The 17,907-nt window shown below is 37.9% G+C and overlaps 3 protein-coding genes across 7 annotated transcripts; 1 reads left to right on the top strand and 2 right to left on the bottom strand.

Annotated features, from left to right (window-relative positions):
- Positions 1-606: 606 nt before the first annotated feature.
- LOC113098200 (RCC1 and BTB domain-containing protein 1-like) lies at positions 607-9,557 on the bottom strand. 5 transcript variants are annotated; one of them, XM_026263187.1, is made up of 13 exons: positions 9,414-9,557; positions 8,662-8,705; positions 8,080-8,278; positions 7,758-7,908; positions 7,411-7,577; positions 5,914-6,072; positions 5,630-5,737; positions 4,903-5,045; positions 3,633-3,823; positions 3,350-3,476; positions 3,095-3,246; positions 2,089-2,219; positions 607-1,833 (listed from the first exon to the last, which is right to left on the bottom strand). In XM_026263187.1, the coding sequence occupies exons 3-13, from the start codon at positions 8,203-8,205 to the stop codon at positions 1,693-1,695; spliced, it is 1,596 nt and encodes a 531-aa protein (XP_026118972.1). In that variant the 5' UTR covers positions 8,206-8,278; positions 8,662-8,705; positions 9,414-9,557; the 3' UTR covers positions 607-1,692. The 5 variants fall into 5 exon arrangements, with proteins under 5 accessions (XP_026118972.1, XP_026118976.1, XP_026118971.1 ...); XM_026263191.1 differs by having other exon boundaries at positions 8,080-8,215; XM_026263186.1 differs by lacking the exon at positions 8,662-8,705.
- A 3,324-nt stretch (positions 9,558-12,881) lies between these two features.
- On the top strand, positions 12,882-14,268 carry LOC113098205 (ADP-ribosylation factor-like protein 11). The gene has a single exon (XM_026263195.1). The coding sequence runs from the start codon at positions 13,345-13,347 to the stop codon at positions 13,873-13,875; it is 531 nt and encodes a 176-aa protein (XP_026118980.1). The 5' UTR covers positions 12,882-13,344; the 3' UTR covers positions 13,876-14,268.
- LOC113098204 (emopamil-binding protein-like) lies at positions 14,228-16,877 on the bottom strand. The gene is made up of 4 exons (XM_026263194.1): positions 16,454-16,877; positions 16,301-16,370; positions 15,833-15,971; positions 14,228-15,623 (listed from the first exon to the last, which is right to left on the bottom strand). The coding sequence occupies exons 1-4, from the start codon at positions 16,631-16,633 to the stop codon at positions 15,392-15,394; spliced, it is 621 nt and encodes a 206-aa protein (XP_026118979.1). The 5' UTR covers positions 16,634-16,877; the 3' UTR covers positions 14,228-15,391.
- Between the last annotated feature and the right edge of the window lie 1,030 nt (positions 16,878-17,907).

The following is a 17,907-nucleotide window of genomic DNA, read 5'->3' as shown; positions in this document are numbered from 1 at the left end:
ATATTAGATGCAGGGATTTTCTCTCATGTAGTCAGAGGAGCATCGGTGATGTTGGGAGACTGGGGTCTGGCTCACAAAAGCTTTCAGATCTGACAGACCAGTTAAATTCTTCCACTAATCTACTTCACTGATGACATAGCAGTGGCTCACTCAGTCACTGTACATTCCATTCTATCAAAAATATTTGTCTAAGAAGATTGCATGAATGTTTAATGATTTCAGTGTTTACACACCAGCTAATGGGTTTAGCTGAAAGAGCCAAACCTCAGTTAGGTGGGTCATTTCTGGACATTTACTCAAATCATAGACTTCACTCACTGCTGTCTTCTTTATCCGAAACAAGGTTTTAACAATTCCGATAATTAACGTTTGTTTCATTTAAAGATAAAATGAGTAGCTTTTATGAGAATTAATGCTAATGCTCAAAGCAATAATTTATCAAATGATTAAATAATAATGTAAAATAGATGAAATAATGAAATCATTTTAATAAATAAAGGTGTAATGAAATTTGATTCATGATTCAGGTGTGGCATTTTGGCATACATTTTACAACATTTCATTGAAAAAATACACAGTGCAACAAAGAAAAGCTTTATTTGTTTTTATAATATCTTGTTTTTTTTTTACCATACAAGACACACTGTGGCACGCATAATGTGCACAGATGAATTTAGAAAGCTAATGCAAAAACTGTACAGTATATACACATTTGAAAAACAAATACAGTTGGTTAATATGTAACAAAAAAAACTTACCATAGGCATTAGTATTACTTAATCCAAGTGTTTCACACCTATTAAAAAGGTGCAACTGTAAAAATTCATATACACTCTCTAGTGATCTTATATGAGCAGTTCATGCACAGGAAACAACTAGTGCAACTATAATACTCTTTATATTTGAGCAAACTTAAACATCAGACTGGTTAACTGCAACAGCAGATCCTGAACTAAGCAATAACAGACAGTGGTCTCCCTAATCTGTTAAAGAAAAAAAAGGCCTACATTTAAAGCCTCAAAACAACCAAAAAAAAAAAAAAAAAAAACGTAAACATCATATAGTAGAAATTATTTTGGTCAATAACATTTAGAAAACAATAACCAAACAACATAAGGGGCCACATCAATACGCTCTGCTGACTGTATCTGATATAATGCACATTAACAGATCCCAGCCAATACAATACAATGCAATAAAAAAAGAGCAACTTGTAATGCACAGCATCACTGCAAGAACAGAAATATCTAATTAGTGACCTCTATTCAATATTACCCATGCAATATATTGTAAGGGACAAACAAAAAGATACAATTAGTCTCTGTCTGCTTTTCAGTGGTGCATGTTTAAGTAATACAGGCCCAAACGCACTTCTATTTTATTGCAACACTCTTCCCATCTGCAGCACAATAATTTGTTATTAGCACTAAGCAATATGTCTACAACATGAATGGGAGTGTCCCAGCTGGCTGACTATCTCCGGCAACAGATGAGTACGAAATGGTTGTGCATGAGAGAGACATTGACCCTTCTTTATGAATGTTATCTTTTATGAAATAGTTCCTCTCCTGCTCAACAGGGGGCACTGTGTGTTAATGACTGTCTGGGGCCACAGCGCCCACTAGCTGTGAGGAGGACTGGCTGCTGTAACAGATGCGTTCCTCTGACTAATACACTGAGCGGAGCGCAGAGTCAGTTTTTGAAGGCTCCACAGTGGCTGGCCCTGCAGATAAACTCCTTCAGCATGTTGCCGTCGATCTGCCAGAACGCAGCTGTCTGTGTGACCTCAGTCAAGTGGTTCACACAGAATTTAAAACAGAACTCCTCTAGATCCTTCACATGGAAGAAAGCATGAACGTGCATTTATGAGTGACTGAACAAGTGAGCAAGAGCAATCAATATTATCATCTATGATTAACGTTACAAGCTTACGGTTTTGAGTTTGTGTATTTCCTTTCAAAACTATTTTATTAGTTGATTAATTGCAAAGAGCAAACAAACAAACTGAGACTGAAAGGAGCTAACGGGTAAACAGGTGTCTGCTTAAGTGCTCTGGTAAGCCAGGCCTCCAGGGTGGTTTAGTGTTACCTCGGCATCATATCTGATGGCAGCAGACAGAAGAGAGAAAGCGTTCTCCACCGTGATTCCTCTCTTTATGATATGCTGGCACAACTTCTTCAGCCTGTTTTCACAGTATGAGGTTGCCAGATCCAGTAAACCTGTGAGAGATATCCAAATCTAATCCATACCCATTTTTTTGATGGGTTCAACAAAAATGTTCTGAGCATCGTGAATGTTCTTTTGTTTTATAACACGCATTATTTACAATGTTTTATTGTAAATAATAGTAACAACAAATCATCAGTATTGATGTTCTATTATTGATGTTAGAGTAAATAATTATATCACTGCAAATAATAACAACAATAACTCATTATTGGTGTATTGTTGTTGTTGTAGTAATAAAGGTTACTGTTAATAATAATTAATAATTTTCAATGTTTTATTGACAACCATTATTGACTGTTTTTATTGTAAATAATAACTATTCCATTGTTACTAATAACAACAACTAATCTTTACTGTTGTATCATCATTATTGTTGCGGTTAAAAATAATGTTACAGTAAATAATTATAATAAATAACCATTAATGGTGTATTATTGTTGATAATGCAAACAATACATATTCTATTGTTAATAATAACTACAAGAAAGTATTACTAATGTATTACTTTTATTATTATTGGTGTTGTAAATAAAAAATATTATATTATTGTAAATAATAGTAATAATAATAATAATAATAATTTATAGATTGTTATTATTTATAAGAATAATACGAAAAAATAAAATTTTACTTTATATATTATTTTATAGACATGTAGTCCAAAAAAAACATAATAATGGAAAATTAACTGCAACCTGGCAACAAAAATGGACAAAAATCACATAGGAATCCATTATTAATGTCGGTAAGAGTACTTTTTTCTACTTGGTATATTTTTGGTCCATTTTAAATGGTTTCTTATTCTCATTATCTAGAAGTTTGCTGGAATATTTTTCTGTAAAACCAAGTCTCAAAATGAACCCACCAATGGCGTCTTCAGGAGGAAGATCCACACTGTCGGTGTAGAGGAACTCCAGAAAAGAGCGGTACACCGGGTACGAGAACTGGTCGATCTCAATCACTTCCTTCATATCCTCATTCCAGTGTGACTGAAACATTGATCTGAAGTGCTCACACCTGAAAAGAGGAGAGGAGAAATTAGTAATTGGCAGTAAACAACTGAGCATTAAGCACTTTAATGCACAAATTATTAATGATGAAACCGGAGGGAGGTCATCACCTGATTTTTAGAACAGCTTTATGGACATGGATGTACTTCCCATCAACGCTGAATTTGAGGTCTGAGGTCTCAGGATTGTCAAACTCTTTTTTAAGAGACTGGGCCACAGTCAGGAAGTCATCATGCTCTGATGAAAAATACAGCACAGTTATGCAAGACCCGTGACTGCATCAGTTTCTGCAGAGTTTATTTCTATTAAATGCAGATTAGTAATACAGCAACTGCATTAAAATTAAAATAAAAGAGCAGCAAACGAAAGCTCAAAACACCAGCACAAACTCACCCATGGAAAGCAGCCGCCACATCACAGACGGCGTGGCGAAGCAGGCGAAGACGTCGTCTGTGCTGCTGAAGTGTGTGAGGTGTGGCAGCACGATGGGCTGGCCGCGGCACTGCCCCCACATGTACACCTGACCGCTCTGGGTCTTCGCCGCAGAGGTGTGTGTGGAGTGACAGGCGGCGATCTCCACGATCCTGGTGAAGGCAGAGTAAAAATATCAAGAAGAGGAGGAGGAGGAGCAGGGGCATGAGGAAGGATACATGCAGGAGGAGAGGGCACAAACGAGAAAGGAACAAGAGAAGGGGAGGGATACATACTGTAAGTCAGATCCTTATGTAAATTAGTATTTTTCCATTAGAGATTACGGAGTTGTTTGTTGTAGTTGTTTTCTTAATTTTTATGCATTTCCTCATATGTAAACCAATCTAATAATAGCAGCGATAACTGTAGTGACCTATAGAGTTAGCAGAAGTGAGGTACTACCCAAAACAGGATGACTTACAGGAAGCTCCCACTGGACCAACAGGAAATCTCCCTGGGTTGCAACAATTCACACTAATAATGGAACTGACAAAATGCAAACAGCAACATCATGCATTCCTTAATTTGAGCCGCCAAAGTAGACAGGATCATTTCAAGTTGTCGAACAAAGGCTGTTTGATTTTCTATATTTCTAGTGTGGCATCTTGTTTGCAAATAATCAGTGAGAGAAAAAATAACAAAATAACACAAAATGTAAGAAGAGATATGTCGATTACAAATCTGATAAAGTATCGAAAAGTAAAAAAAGTACTCATAAAAAATTTTGCGCTTAAGGGTATCATTGTAAGCTTGATTTTAAAAGATTTCAAATTTGATTTCAGAGTTTGCATTAGCATGCTGAAGGTTAGAACACTATACAATATAACAAGGCAGTTCAGTGGCTTTTGGAACAGTGTTATTTATATACTTTTGTGGAAAATTAATATTTTTTTTATGTTCAGTTTTTTAAGTGAAATATTGTAATGTGCTTTTGACATTTTTATTAGTTAATTTATATTTAGTTTTATTTTATTTTTCAGTTTTAGTCATTTTAATACTTCAAATGAAACTTATTTCATTTGAGTTATTTGCCAAGGCAACAATTCTCAATATATTTTCCATCAGCTTCATTGCAATAAATGAATTTTTTAATACTTTTAGTTAGCAAAACAGCTGTTTTAGAACAAAGTCAGTGAGTGAATGAGTAGGCAAGTAATAAAACAGGAAAAGACATATTCTAACCCCCCCTTACCTTTCTTTCTCAGTCATGACCTGTACAGGGCTGAGCTGGTTGCTCTTGTTGCCGGTGCCCAGCTGGCCGTAAGTGTTGGCCCCCCATGCGTACAGTAGACCCTCATCGGTCAGTGCTAGAGAATGAGCGTAACCTGATGCAATCTGTGATACAGTGACATGTTTGACAATTTTTCCACCGACTTAAATTTGTTTTGTTCAATCTGCATGGTCACAGTTTGGAAAAACTCCTTGTTAATTCTTTGTCAAATCTTGTTGCTTTTTTTTTTAATACACTACTGTTCAAAGGTTTGGGGTAAGTAACATTTTTGAAGGATCTTATGTTCACAAAGACTGCATTCATTTACAATACAGCAGAAACAGTACTATTGTTAAATAATATTACAAATGAAAATCATATTCCGGTCACATGATCCTTCGGAGATCATTCTAATATGCTGATTTGGTGTTCAATAAACATTTCTTGTTATTACCTGTGTTAAAGACAGTTGTGCTGCATAATAGTTTCCAGGATTCTTTGATAAACAGTTAATTTGAAGAACAGCATTCATTTAAAAATTACAAATGTCCTGGCACTTTTGATCAAAAACTGATGCTAAATAGAAGTATTAATTTCTTTCAAATAATAATCTTACGGACCTCAAACTTTTGAATGGTAGTGTATATTAGTATGCTACATGCACAGCTAACAATCTATCTGAGAACATGTCAGATCTTGTATTTCGTACCTGCAGCACACAGAGGCCCTGAAGTGCAATCAAACGACACGGCGTCAGCTGGTTCCCATTGTTGCCTAACCCTAGCTGGCCGTTTCCATTGTAACCCCAACCATAAACCTGAAACATACACACATTTCACCACTAACAAACATGCAACACAGCTACAGTGAGAAATACAGCAAGATGACTTGCATGCTGAACAGTCAATAGTCAACAACGCATAGCACTTTTATAATGCATGTTGCATATTTCCATAAACGGGAAGGTTATAAATGATTTGTTTCATCCCTTACCTCGCCATTATCTGCCACAGCCATGGATGAAGTCTGTCCACAAGCTATACTGACCATCACTTTATTCTGCAGAGAGTTGGACACCTTGCGAGGGGTTGGCTGGTTGGCGGTGGACCCTGAACCCACCTGACCACAGTTGTTATAGCCCCATGCAAACACCTAGGGGGAAATACAATTAGCTACTAAGTTAATTAGCAGGAGCTTTAGGATAAAAAATAGTAATTTATCAAAAACAACTGACTGGAAGTCTGCAAATGTTTTTTGCGTGAGCTATGAAAACACACTTGCACTACACAGCTAGAACATTTAACAAAGCTCAATCAGACAAAGACAAACACAGAGTGTTACACCCATGCTGATCTTGCTAGTCACAGAGAACAAAAGCCCTCACAGCTTAGCAAAAAAAGGTCACATGCTCCTTATTACAGCGAGCATGATGAGGCTAAGCGGCTAACTATACTTGCTAAACAGATGAGGATAGAGAGGAGGGTTTTGTCAAAGCAAAATCCACCTAATACCTATTAAAATGTAACCTACATATTTAACCTACTACTGGAGTGTTTCTAAAGAGACTGATACAAGGGAAACTGTTATATGCAAAAGAAATAGAAAAGATTTTGCTTGGATTATGGGATTAGCATGTGGCGTGGAGCAATGTTAACATAGAAACTATCAGATTTGCAGTATCTCAGTATTTTGTCTCAAATTAATGGACATATCTGTGCATCAATAGGTTTTTTAACCAACAGGCAGTGTTTTAAATGAACCTAAATGTGAGAAACCCAGCTAAATCAGTCTGTGGTCCACTAAAGCCTAAAAGTCTCATACCCCAAATAAAAAAGGACATCTCTGAGAAATGCTTCTTTAAAAGAGAGATCATAGGATAAATAAAGTTTAATAGGGTTTCTGTGTTGTCCCTTTTTGTCTGTCTTATTGTAAAGCAAATCATTCAGCAACCATGGCATTGCTAGTCTAGCAGCTGAAGATCACATTAAATCACATATTGTTTCTTTTACCTATGATCTTTCAGCGCCTTTTATATATTCTGCTGTTTTTAATCCATTTGAACCAGTTTATGTCTCTTTTGGACTGATACTGTAGGCGGAATATTTCTAAATGTAACAATAAAATGTGACATATTAATGCAATGCAACTCATCTGCGACTTTTATATTTGTACTGTTGAGAGAAAACTAATCAATATTAGGTTAAATGTGCAATCTCTTATGTATGGAAGCCCATTTCCATCACATATGAAAATATATATATATATATATCTATTAGCATTTACCAAAGCATGATTTGGTATATGAAGTCAATAATTATTACAAACATTTACGAGATAATAACTCATGCTTATGATATAACAGGTCAAACTGATGGGATTAAAAATCTAAATTAGGAGATTTAGCATTTACTAAGGTTTTTTTTTTTCTTATGTGGTAAAAATGGTCTCTATCCTCAATTAAGTGTGACGAAAAACAGTTCCAAGCCTCACCTCACCCTCATGGGTCAGAGCCAAAGAGTGGTGAGAACCACAGGCCACCTCAGTCACCTTCTTGTTCTGCAGGTTAGTGGTCACCAAAATAGGAGACACACCTTGATTGGTCGTCCCATTGCCCAACTGACTGTATCCATTATGACCCCATGCATACAACTCCCCCTCTGGAAGAGGAAAAAGAGCTTACAAAAATACATATCCATTACTGTATTTAGGCATTTAGATACGATGTATCCAGACAGGCAAGTGATTTCACATTATGCCTTTACTTTAACTAGAGGTGAGGCCACAAAATACTTTCAATTTACATAGAATATAGAGATTTAAGCTTGTAGAGTACTTACCTTCTGTAGCCAGCAGAACATGAGGGCCACTGCCATAGCTCAAACTGACCAGCTTCTTCCCAGTCAGACAGTCCAGCTTTTTAGGAACAATTGTGCTCTGACTGTCTCCAGTGCCCAGACAATTACTGCAGTTCAGACCCAACACATACACCTGTGCCAGGACATCCAGATTAGTTTTCATATGAAGGCACAGAAGCGCGTTCGTGCAAACTACAAGATACAAACTACTAAAACAGGTCATGTAAGCTTACACCACCAAGAGCCACACAAGACCAAGCAGATACTTGATTTTCAGATACTGTACGTTTCTTGATCCGCTTACTTCGTCATCGTGGGTGATGTAGATGGCCTCATTCGCAGATGCTCCAAAGATGCATGCCTGTCGTATGGAGGCGAGCTCCTGTCCACTCAAAAGGGTGAAGAGAGGCCACTTACTCACATCCACCATGGCAACACTCCTTTATAAGATCAGGGGATGGGGTTTGGAGACGAGAAGATAACTGCTGTGCGTGCCTTTGAAACTGGACACATACACGACTACGATTTTAAAATGTGTTTAAAAGAGGTCTCTCATGCTAAATACATCAAAAACAGTAATATTCTAAAATAAGGTTACACTTTATTTTGAAAGTCTACTTTAGACATTCTACTAACTATACTAACTATGCAACTATGTCAACTGATTCTCATTAATTTGTGACTATATGTCTACTAACTCTCAGAGCAGACGGTTAGGTTAGGTTTAGGGTTACTAGAAAAAGTTGACATATACTTGCAAAGTTTCTTATAATCAGTATGTTGTATGTTGTGGACCCATCAAAATAAAGTGTTAGAAGATATTAAGCAGACAGTCTGCTAATACACTGATGACTGCTAGTTGACATGTAGTTGCACAGTTACTTACTGTTAGTAGAATGTCTTAAGTGAACCATCAAAACAAAGTGTTACCTAAAATAAAATATTACAATTTTTAAAATTACATTTTACAATATAACTTATTCCTGTGATGACAAAGCTGAATTTCCAGCATCATTACTCCAGTCTTCAGTGTAGCATGATTATTCAGAAATCATTCTGATATGCTGATTTGCTTCTCAGCTCAATTATTATTTCAAGATCAAGCTGGGATTAACTGCCCTAACAAGGGTGACAGGTTTGAGATTGAGACTGCACTTGGTTTGAGATTATACCCTATGGTACCACAGCTCACATAAATTCACACTTGAATCATATACAAAAAAAAGTTTTTTTTTTTTTTTGGAACAGCACTGAACTGATGGATGTTAAAACATATTTGTGTTATTTTATTGTTAATTCTTTATAAAGAAACAACAGCTAAAGCTCACTGGTTATAGATTGTATTGTCTCTGTATCACTTTTACAGCTGATCAGGGACCAGTCGCGACCGTGCTAAAAAATCCAAAGTAAAACCAAAGAGTAAACAAAAGCACTGTCTGCTAGAGAGTAATGTGCATGCGAAAGAAATCGCTAAATCAGCAGGGTTAGTTTAAACGTATCTTCTTGCAGGCTCGCGTTACTGTGTGTTCAGGCAAAGCTCAGTTAGCCTGACAGCTACTGCATCGCTGCATCAGGGCACGAGATAGACTGAGAATACAGAAACAACGGTTTTCACCAAGACAACGCCACAAAACCTACCTAGTGACTACAAGAGTTTGAGACCATGCAGTTAGCGAGTTATCCAGTCCCTTTAGGAGCCTGTAGCGCCAGCAGGATGACCACGGAAACGCGTTCAGGCAAGAGAGAAAGCCAACTAGCTTGTTTCCTGATCACTGTTGCTACGGCTCCATGATTGACTGCTTAACTGTCCAATCACAGGCTGCTTGTACGTCACTCCTATTTCATGGATTGGTTTTGCGCGACTTGACAAAATGAGGACGTTAAAGTAAAATTATTATTATTATTATTATTATTATTATTATTATTATTATTATTATTATTATTGTATTATTACTATTTTTGTATTATTATTATTATTGTATTATTATTATTTTTGTATTATTATTATTAAACTTTATTTTAAGTGGGTTTAACTACTATGTACTTGAGTTAAAAAATAAAAATAAAAAAAACAAGTAAATTGTAGGCCTATTTATTGTGTTTATGTTGAATTGCAAGACACTTTTGTTGCTACTGAACTATGAAATGGTTAAGGTTAGGCCAGGAGTAGTAGTTAGGGTAGGTTTAGATTAGTATAAAAAATGGGTTAAGGGTCTATTATGTAATTACAGATGTAACTGCAGAAATTCATTACGAGTAACTAGGCTACACGCCTGATTAAAAAAAAAAGTTAGTACAATGTAAAATAATGTGTAGCTGCACAAACCAATGGCGCTCAGTACAATGTAAAATAATGTGTAGCTGCACAAACCAATGGCGCTCAGTACAATGTAAAATAATGTGTAGCTACACAAACCAATGGCGCTCCAGCCCGCCAGAAAGAGTGGAGCCGACCGCAATATAAGTTGGCTCGGAGTGTCATCTCATCAGAATCATACAACTGAAGCCACAAGCATCGATTCGTGTGCAGCTATAGAATGGCCAGTAAAGCAACACTCTTTCTTATCTCAGGCAACCGAGGTTAAGTGAGTAAACGGATCATTCCCTATCGAAAGGTAACACCCATTGCGTCGTCTGATGACAACTGCTCAGAGAAGGTATCCAGTCATCCCGTGCTATAAGCAGATGCAGAACTCAGCCTGCTCCGCGAGCTCAGCCCAGGAGCACTCAGCGAGGTCTCCATAAGCCTGAGCCACAAAGAGACTCGCCCCACCCAATGAGTGGAGTAAGCATTAGGCATATAAGACCCGCGCCTTGGCCACGTCCCAATTATAGAATCTATTAAAGGTAGATGGCGATGACCAGCCAGCGGCTGAACAAATCTCCCCAATGGAGATTCTACTGGACCAGGCCCAAGAGGACGCCATTCCTCTGGTGGAATAGTTGGGAACTTGTTTGCATGCGTTCCAGGGAGGGCTAAAAGTAAAATGACCTGGGCTCTAAACGGAGTTGAGAGCACTTTCCGTACATAACAGATGTTGGATCCAAACTCAAGACAGAAAGCACTGACAGACATGGCTTGCTGGTCCATTACTCGCTTGACTGACACCAGGCCCAATAGCAGAGCAGTTTTGAGTGTCATCAAAGTGCATCTGAGAAACTTAAAGGGGGGTGAAATGCTCATTTTCACTCAATCTCCTGTTAATCTTGTAGAGTAGTACTGCATCCTTCATATCTCCAAAAAGTCTTTAGTTTTATTATATTTATAAGAGAAAAATAGTCTGTGCAGATTTTTTTTGAAAAAACACGAGCCGCTGGAGGCGAGACATGTGGGCGGAGCTAAAGAATCACGAGCGCCAGTAGGCTTTTGCGTTGAGAGCGTTTGGAAGTTGTGACATTACCGTGAGGAAAAAAAAACATCATCCAAAACAAGCCATGGCTAACAGTCAGATTCAGCCGTTTATTTATGATCCAGAATCAGATCCTGAGGCTGAAATTTAACAAGAGCAGCATCAGCAACAACGTCTCTATGTGGTATGTACTGAAACTGTATATATTTGCTTAGCGGTTTTGGAAAATGACTAAGTTCCACTTTATGTCGTCTTTTTTTTTCTTTAAAGGTGTACAAGGTTTACTTGATGTGCTTACGCGCCAATAGCTAAGTTAACAACACAGAGATATTTGAAGCAGTTTTACTCACCGCCTGCGGTTCCAACACACGATCGTGACCCTTTTTCGTTGGGATTGCGTCATCCTTAAGAAATAAATGATACGCAAATCCGGCGTCAAACTGGGCCTTGTTTGTAAAACAAGCATCTTCAAAATGCAGGGGAGCAAACACAAACACTTGCACAACTCCGTTGATGCTCTGTAAAAATAAACTCCGTCCACTGATCCCTTAATGTTTCTTTTTTTGGTAGTCTGTGCAGGGTTGTCTTGCCCTCGCAACCAAAAACACACTTCTTTTGTGACATTTCGGTCTCTTGCTCTGATCAGTGAATGTCTCTGCTCTGCTATACGGGCGTGCAAGTCCAACACGCTAACCGTTAGGCCACGACTGCCCCTCAGGACACATCACATGATACCGGATCCTGGTTCCATGCTGAACACCATTCACTGAAGACTGACCACTTGAGGGCATAGAGTCTCTAAAATGGTATTCGTGACCCTCACTGGGAGGGAAGGGAATCAGAGGGGAAGGGAATAGGAAGGGATCGGAGAGAAATCAAATGTGGACAGTTCCAGCGAAGGAACACATACAAACAAGAATATTTGCAGTGTCAGCAGTTAAGGTAGGAGAGTGCTGGACTTTCGACATCAACTTTCGGTTTCCCCTGCCGCCCACCTGAAGATGTTCAGGCAAAAGGAAACACCCATACTAGCAATCATCCTTAATTGCAGAAATGTTGCAAAACATCTCTGGAGAGAATCTCAAATTATTAAATTCAAAGGTGCTTTCCATATTTGGATCATCATAGGCTACATTTGTGAACACATATTCGCTGCAATGTTGCGCATTAAAGGGTTACTCCACCCCAAAATGATAATTTTGTCATTAATCACCCCCATGTCGTTCCAAACTCATAAAAGCTCTGTTCATCTTCAGAACACAATTTAAGATATTTTGAATGAAAACCTGGAGGCCTCCAGATGGAGTATTCTGATGACAAATTTTAATTCCTTTTATGGACCTTGACACTTATTTACTTGGCAGTCTATGGGACAGTTTAAAGCCTCCAGGTTTTCATCCAAAATATCTTAAATTGTGTTCCGAAGATGAACGGAGCTTTTACGGGTTTGAACCAACATGGGGCTAAGTAATTAATGACAAAAAAAATTATTTTATGGTGGAGTATCCCTTTAAGTCACTCTTCCGTGTGTGTCTTTAGAGTCCCACTTACAATCGCAAAATACAATATGAATTCCTTTTAAACCAAATTTCACAAAATTGGGCAGCTCCCGACAGCTTCAGGTGTTTTATTAATGGTGAGTAGAGTGATTTATTTCAGTGAATGTAATCAATTATAACTCATAATATTTAGGCCAAAGAGTATATACTCTTTGTTTAGGCAATAATATTATAAATCTGGTTGGTTTGTACTGTGACGTAAAAGGCAAATGATATACGTGCGGCACGTGAGACTTGCATTTGGACCATTGTGACCCATTAAACTTAGCAGTAAACATTCAAATATATTGAAATGTTTATTTTCATATCTTATACACATTACATATTACCAAGTCATAGCGACAGGATCGTTTGCATTATTTACAGTTCAGTTCAGTTTCTGGGATGATGGGATCCCGGAATAGGTTGGCCCACATACAAAGTTGCCAAACCTGTTTAAAAATGTGGATAAACTAGTCGAGCTGACACACCACGATCAGTGTAGTTTCAGATACACATAGCCATTCACAAAGCGTCGCTACTGCTTTGCATACGATTTCGAAAAAAGAACTCAAGTCGCTGAGTGAAATCAAGGATTCGGCCAGATGCCAGTCTAAACCTGTCGAGATATAGACAACAAGAGTCCGTGAGTTCAATCAGAAACGCGTCTATCACATCAGGATGGGTGCCTTCAAGTCTAAACAGTTTAAAAAGACTCCCCAGGTTCTCCTTATGGGCTTGGATTCGGCTGGGAAATCTACTTTGCTGTACAGACAGCAGCGTGGTGTGGTGATGGAGACCTCGCCTACTGTGGGCTTCAATGTTGCGACTGTACAGCTGGACAAGAAGACCTCACTGTCCGTGTGGGACGTTGGGGGACAAGGAACCATGAGGCCCAATTGGAAATACTACCTAGAGGGATGTAAGGTCCTGGTTTTCGTGGTGGACAGCAGTGATCGCTCCAGGATGGGAGAAGCTCAGAAAGCCCTGAAGAAGATTCTGAGTGATGAGCATTTGAAAGGAGTTCCCCTGATGGTGCTGGCGAACAAAAAAGATCTGCCAAACTCTCTGACTATTAGAGATGTGTCTATATTGCTGGAGCTGGAAAGCTGCACAGATCGGGAGTGGGAGATCCAAGCTTGCAGCGCCTTGAAGGGACTTGGTCTCCAACAAGCCTTTCTCTCTATAGCTAAACTAATGCAAAAAGCATAAGTAAGATACTATCTAGGAAACTAGACAATACATTGAATGCAGTTATAACTTGACAGTCTCCTTTTATCTAAGCATAAACTTAATAACAAGCAAAATGAAGGATTGATCATGGTACTATCATAGAAGAATGTTGGAAAATAATTGACTGATTGAACTACTGCACTTGTTTATTGTTGTTATATGTGCTGTAAATATCATGTTTATGATTTATTTGTCTTCATGTGCTGCACTTCTAGCATGGGCACTGTAATTGCTGCAAACATCTTTTACCTTGTAAATGAATGCCATGTTTCTGTGTGAAGGTTAATTTGGCAACCAAAGTGATTTTGATGAGAATCCTGTGATGCATACATTTTTGATATTGGAAACTTTATTAAAGAAAATTTATGGAAATCAGGTGCTTTTAAATGCAATTTCAGTTTTAGGTAACATTTTACAATTGGATTCAGTTTGTCAACTTTAGATAAACACATTAGTTAACACGAACTAACGTTTATAACATTTACATCAATGTTAATGCCACTTTGACAAAATCAGGTTATTCATATACATCATGTAGGCTATTGGAGTTTAAAAAAGTTATAAAATTTAGGGAGAAAATATAGCATTATCACAAATGAGTAAATTCATGAAATTAGCTGATTTTAAAATGAATAGGTAACACTTCACAGGTTTTATTAGTTAACGCTAGTTAACTACTTTAGTTAACTTTTAATGGAAATGTCTAAAACAGTTATTTTTATTAGCAAACATGGATTAATAAATACTCTTAACAAATGTATAGCTCATTGTTAATTAATGCATGCAATGCATTAACTATTATTAACTAATGTGACCTTATTGTAAAGTGTTACCCTTTTATATTATTTACACATGAAGCTGTAGTGAAATTATAATGCCTAAATTGTGCAATAAATTAATCTTTGAAATTGCAATGATAAAGTTATACCTTAAACACCTTGATCAGACCTGCATATAAAAGTGACTATGACCAAAATATTTCAGGCTAGCCTGTTATGCTGTCATAACTTGGCATGTCACTTCACTTTGAAAATAGCCTACTCAGTAGCACAGTCTGTGTAAAAAGAATCTTGATTCTTCATTATTTTAAGGATAAGCAAACAGATGTGATGAAACATGAATTGAACCAATTTTAACCAATTCGTACTGGATAAGGTAGTTTGACAAGAGGAAATAGTGAGAAACTGGTCCTAGATCAGTGTATAAAAGCTAAATAAGGATTCACTAGGATTCACTGTGTCAAAGGGCAGGAATGCAGACAGTATGTTGCTATGAGTCAGTATTTGGTGTGAACTTCCTTTGTGTCTTTACCACTCCAATTATGAAAAGATACGCCTTAACAACTGTTCCTCTAATATTCTTTGTACACAATAAATGTGTATAATACATCAACTGCAGTACATCCTCTCCAAATCTTATTCTGTTCACTTTGAAAAGGTTATTATAACACTGATAATTTTATGGTTGATTACTAGCGACCAGACATCCTTTGATTTTATTTATTCTTCTTCTTTGGATACTGATGAATTCTTCTTAAATCCCTCCATGACTGCCAGAGGAGGAGTCCAGGCACCACCACCCAGATCCCATTGAAGAACACCAGGTAGATCCACAGGTACAGCCAGTTGCTGGTGTTCAGGTTAGGGCTTCCCATTAACCAGTCTGGACAGAAGGTCATCCAACCCCCATACAACTCACACACACAGAGTGAGATCTGAACAAAGTGCCTGGTTCAGACAAAAAAGTGAGACATTCACACAAATGTACCCCTTACAACCCCTTAATAATCACTTTAATAGCAGATTGTGGGATGGAGTTTGAATGGGAAATTAAAGCTGGATTGAGTTTGGCAAAAGTGGACATAATCTAAAATGGACTGTATTTACATTAGAACAGATCTTTCTTCAGTTATTTTGAAATCTGCTGTTTGATTCACCTGTAGTGTTTGTCTTTGACGATGGCGTAGACTAGAAGCAGGGCCAAAGAACCATCTAAAACCACTGTAAGAAGCTCCAGAGATACTATTGTTGGGTCTGAGTACAACCAGCGCTCATCTGCCTTGCCATATTCTTTCCCTGTTGAGGATTTTAATATTAAATATTAAATGTACTGCATTGAAGATACACATACATTGCTTGAGAAGACAGATCCCAATCTTTTTGGAGCAAAAAAAAACATAAATAATGCAAACTTATTTCTAGCCTGAACTACTCTATTATTATTATTGTATTTTTTATTTTATTGAATACTCAAAAATTCAGTGAATGGACCTTGAACTTTGTACACCATACCAACAAACACCACTAGATGTCATCCTACACTCAGTCTTCTTTATTTTAACAAAATCATTTAATTAATGCAAAAAAATAACTTTACTGTGTTTGTTGTAACACCGTATACTCACATAGCTCAGCCAATAGACCGTCAGAAGTGGCCACATTTCCAACAAGCGACATGTAGACGAAGGGTCCCTCCTGCGCGGTCAAGCAGCCAGAGGTGAGCAGACAGTTACAAACAGGTAAAAAGTGAACGTTCCTGCATGCACCTTTGTACCTACCAGAGTAAAATGAACAATTGCGTCGTAAAACAACCACACGAGGACCCACCGATCAACAGCTGAACATTTACTCCCCCATTTTTGCGCAAAAACAAACCCGACAGCAAACTGTGCCACACACGCCAGTAGAGAATAAACAGTTACTTTAGTGAAAAGTGCAGGTTCTTCGCCTTCAGCCATTATTAAGTGCACGTTTGCATAAGTTCTTCTCTCTCTCTCTGGTTGAATGACAGCCCCAGGCCCCGCCCATCGTTCTAAAGGTGGCGCTTTGCAGCCATAGGCTCGCGCAGAACTCTCTCCACTTTCATCCGACCACGTCACAGAGCAGAGTACGTTTTGGCGGCTATTTGTTTTAAAGTCCGCGTGAACAGTAAGTTGCTGCCGACTTTAAGTGCGGTATTTTCAGAGATGGTCCTCACTGCAGAACACAAGAGCGTGGTTGGATCCAGATCGAACTTCTCCAACCGTACATACACCTAAACCTACCAGTCTCCACCCCATAGATAGATGTGATTCAACCACGTCCCCTGGATCTTGTGTTCTGCAGTGATGGGCTACTGCAGGGTTAGGCAAGTCATTCCTGGAGTGGCGATGTCCTGCAGAGTTTAGATCCAATCCTGAAAAAAAAATAACCTCACTTGTCTTTAGCCTTAGTAATCCTGAATACCTTGATTAGCTTGTTCAGGAGTGTTTGATAGTAAAGTAAATAGTCAATTTTGATTTCAGGCAGACTGAATGCAACTGAAATGTTCCCAGGCCCAGAATCGTAGTAAGGTCATCGGTAAAAAAAAAAGTTAATATGGCATCAGTGGCTCAACTTCAATTTTGCAAAGCTATGAGACTTCTTGTGCATTGAAAACAAAAATAATTTATTCAACAATTCTTCTGCCCTAGCTACCTTCTGCCATTTTGTTCAGGGGAAAGCGCAAGGCTGCGTCGTGGTACTCCAGCTCTCAAAAAAACAAAAAACTATTTGTGTTCCGAAGATGAACGAAGGTCTTACGGGATTGAAACGACATGAGGGTGAGTAGCTAATGACAGAATTTAAATTTTTTGGCTGAACTAACCCTTCACAGTACTGTTTTAACATTTTCTGCCATAATTTAATAGGGTAAGTATATTCTATGCCATAATACATGTAGGCATCACAGAACTAATAGTCAAACGTACAAATATTTATTTTAAGATTATTAAATGACATTTTGTTCTTCGATATGAATTGCTTTTTTTAAAACCACCTTTTTCTAAAAATGTTGGAGAAAGCTCATCCCTCATGCACGTAAACTCTCGTGGTAATTGTAGTCCTTATGTAGCACGTTGGGTGACTGGTGTGGTTCTGATTCAGCCTAGCACCAATCTAAGCTCACTTGAGAAACAACTTTGAGCACGGCACTTCTTAGAATGAGCAAAAAAGAGACTTCTGAATAGATAAAAGGTCAATTAAATGCCAGAAC

Source organism: Carassius auratus, unplaced genomic scaffold, assembly GCF_003368295.1.
Source record: "Carassius auratus strain Wakin unplaced genomic scaffold, ASM336829v1 scaf_tig00216437, whole genome shotgun sequence".
NCBI lineage: Eukaryota > Metazoa > Chordata > Actinopteri > Cypriniformes > Cyprinidae > Carassius > Carassius auratus.
Note: the sequence above shows the minus strand (reverse complement) of the source record. Positions and strands in the feature narration are given on the sequence as shown.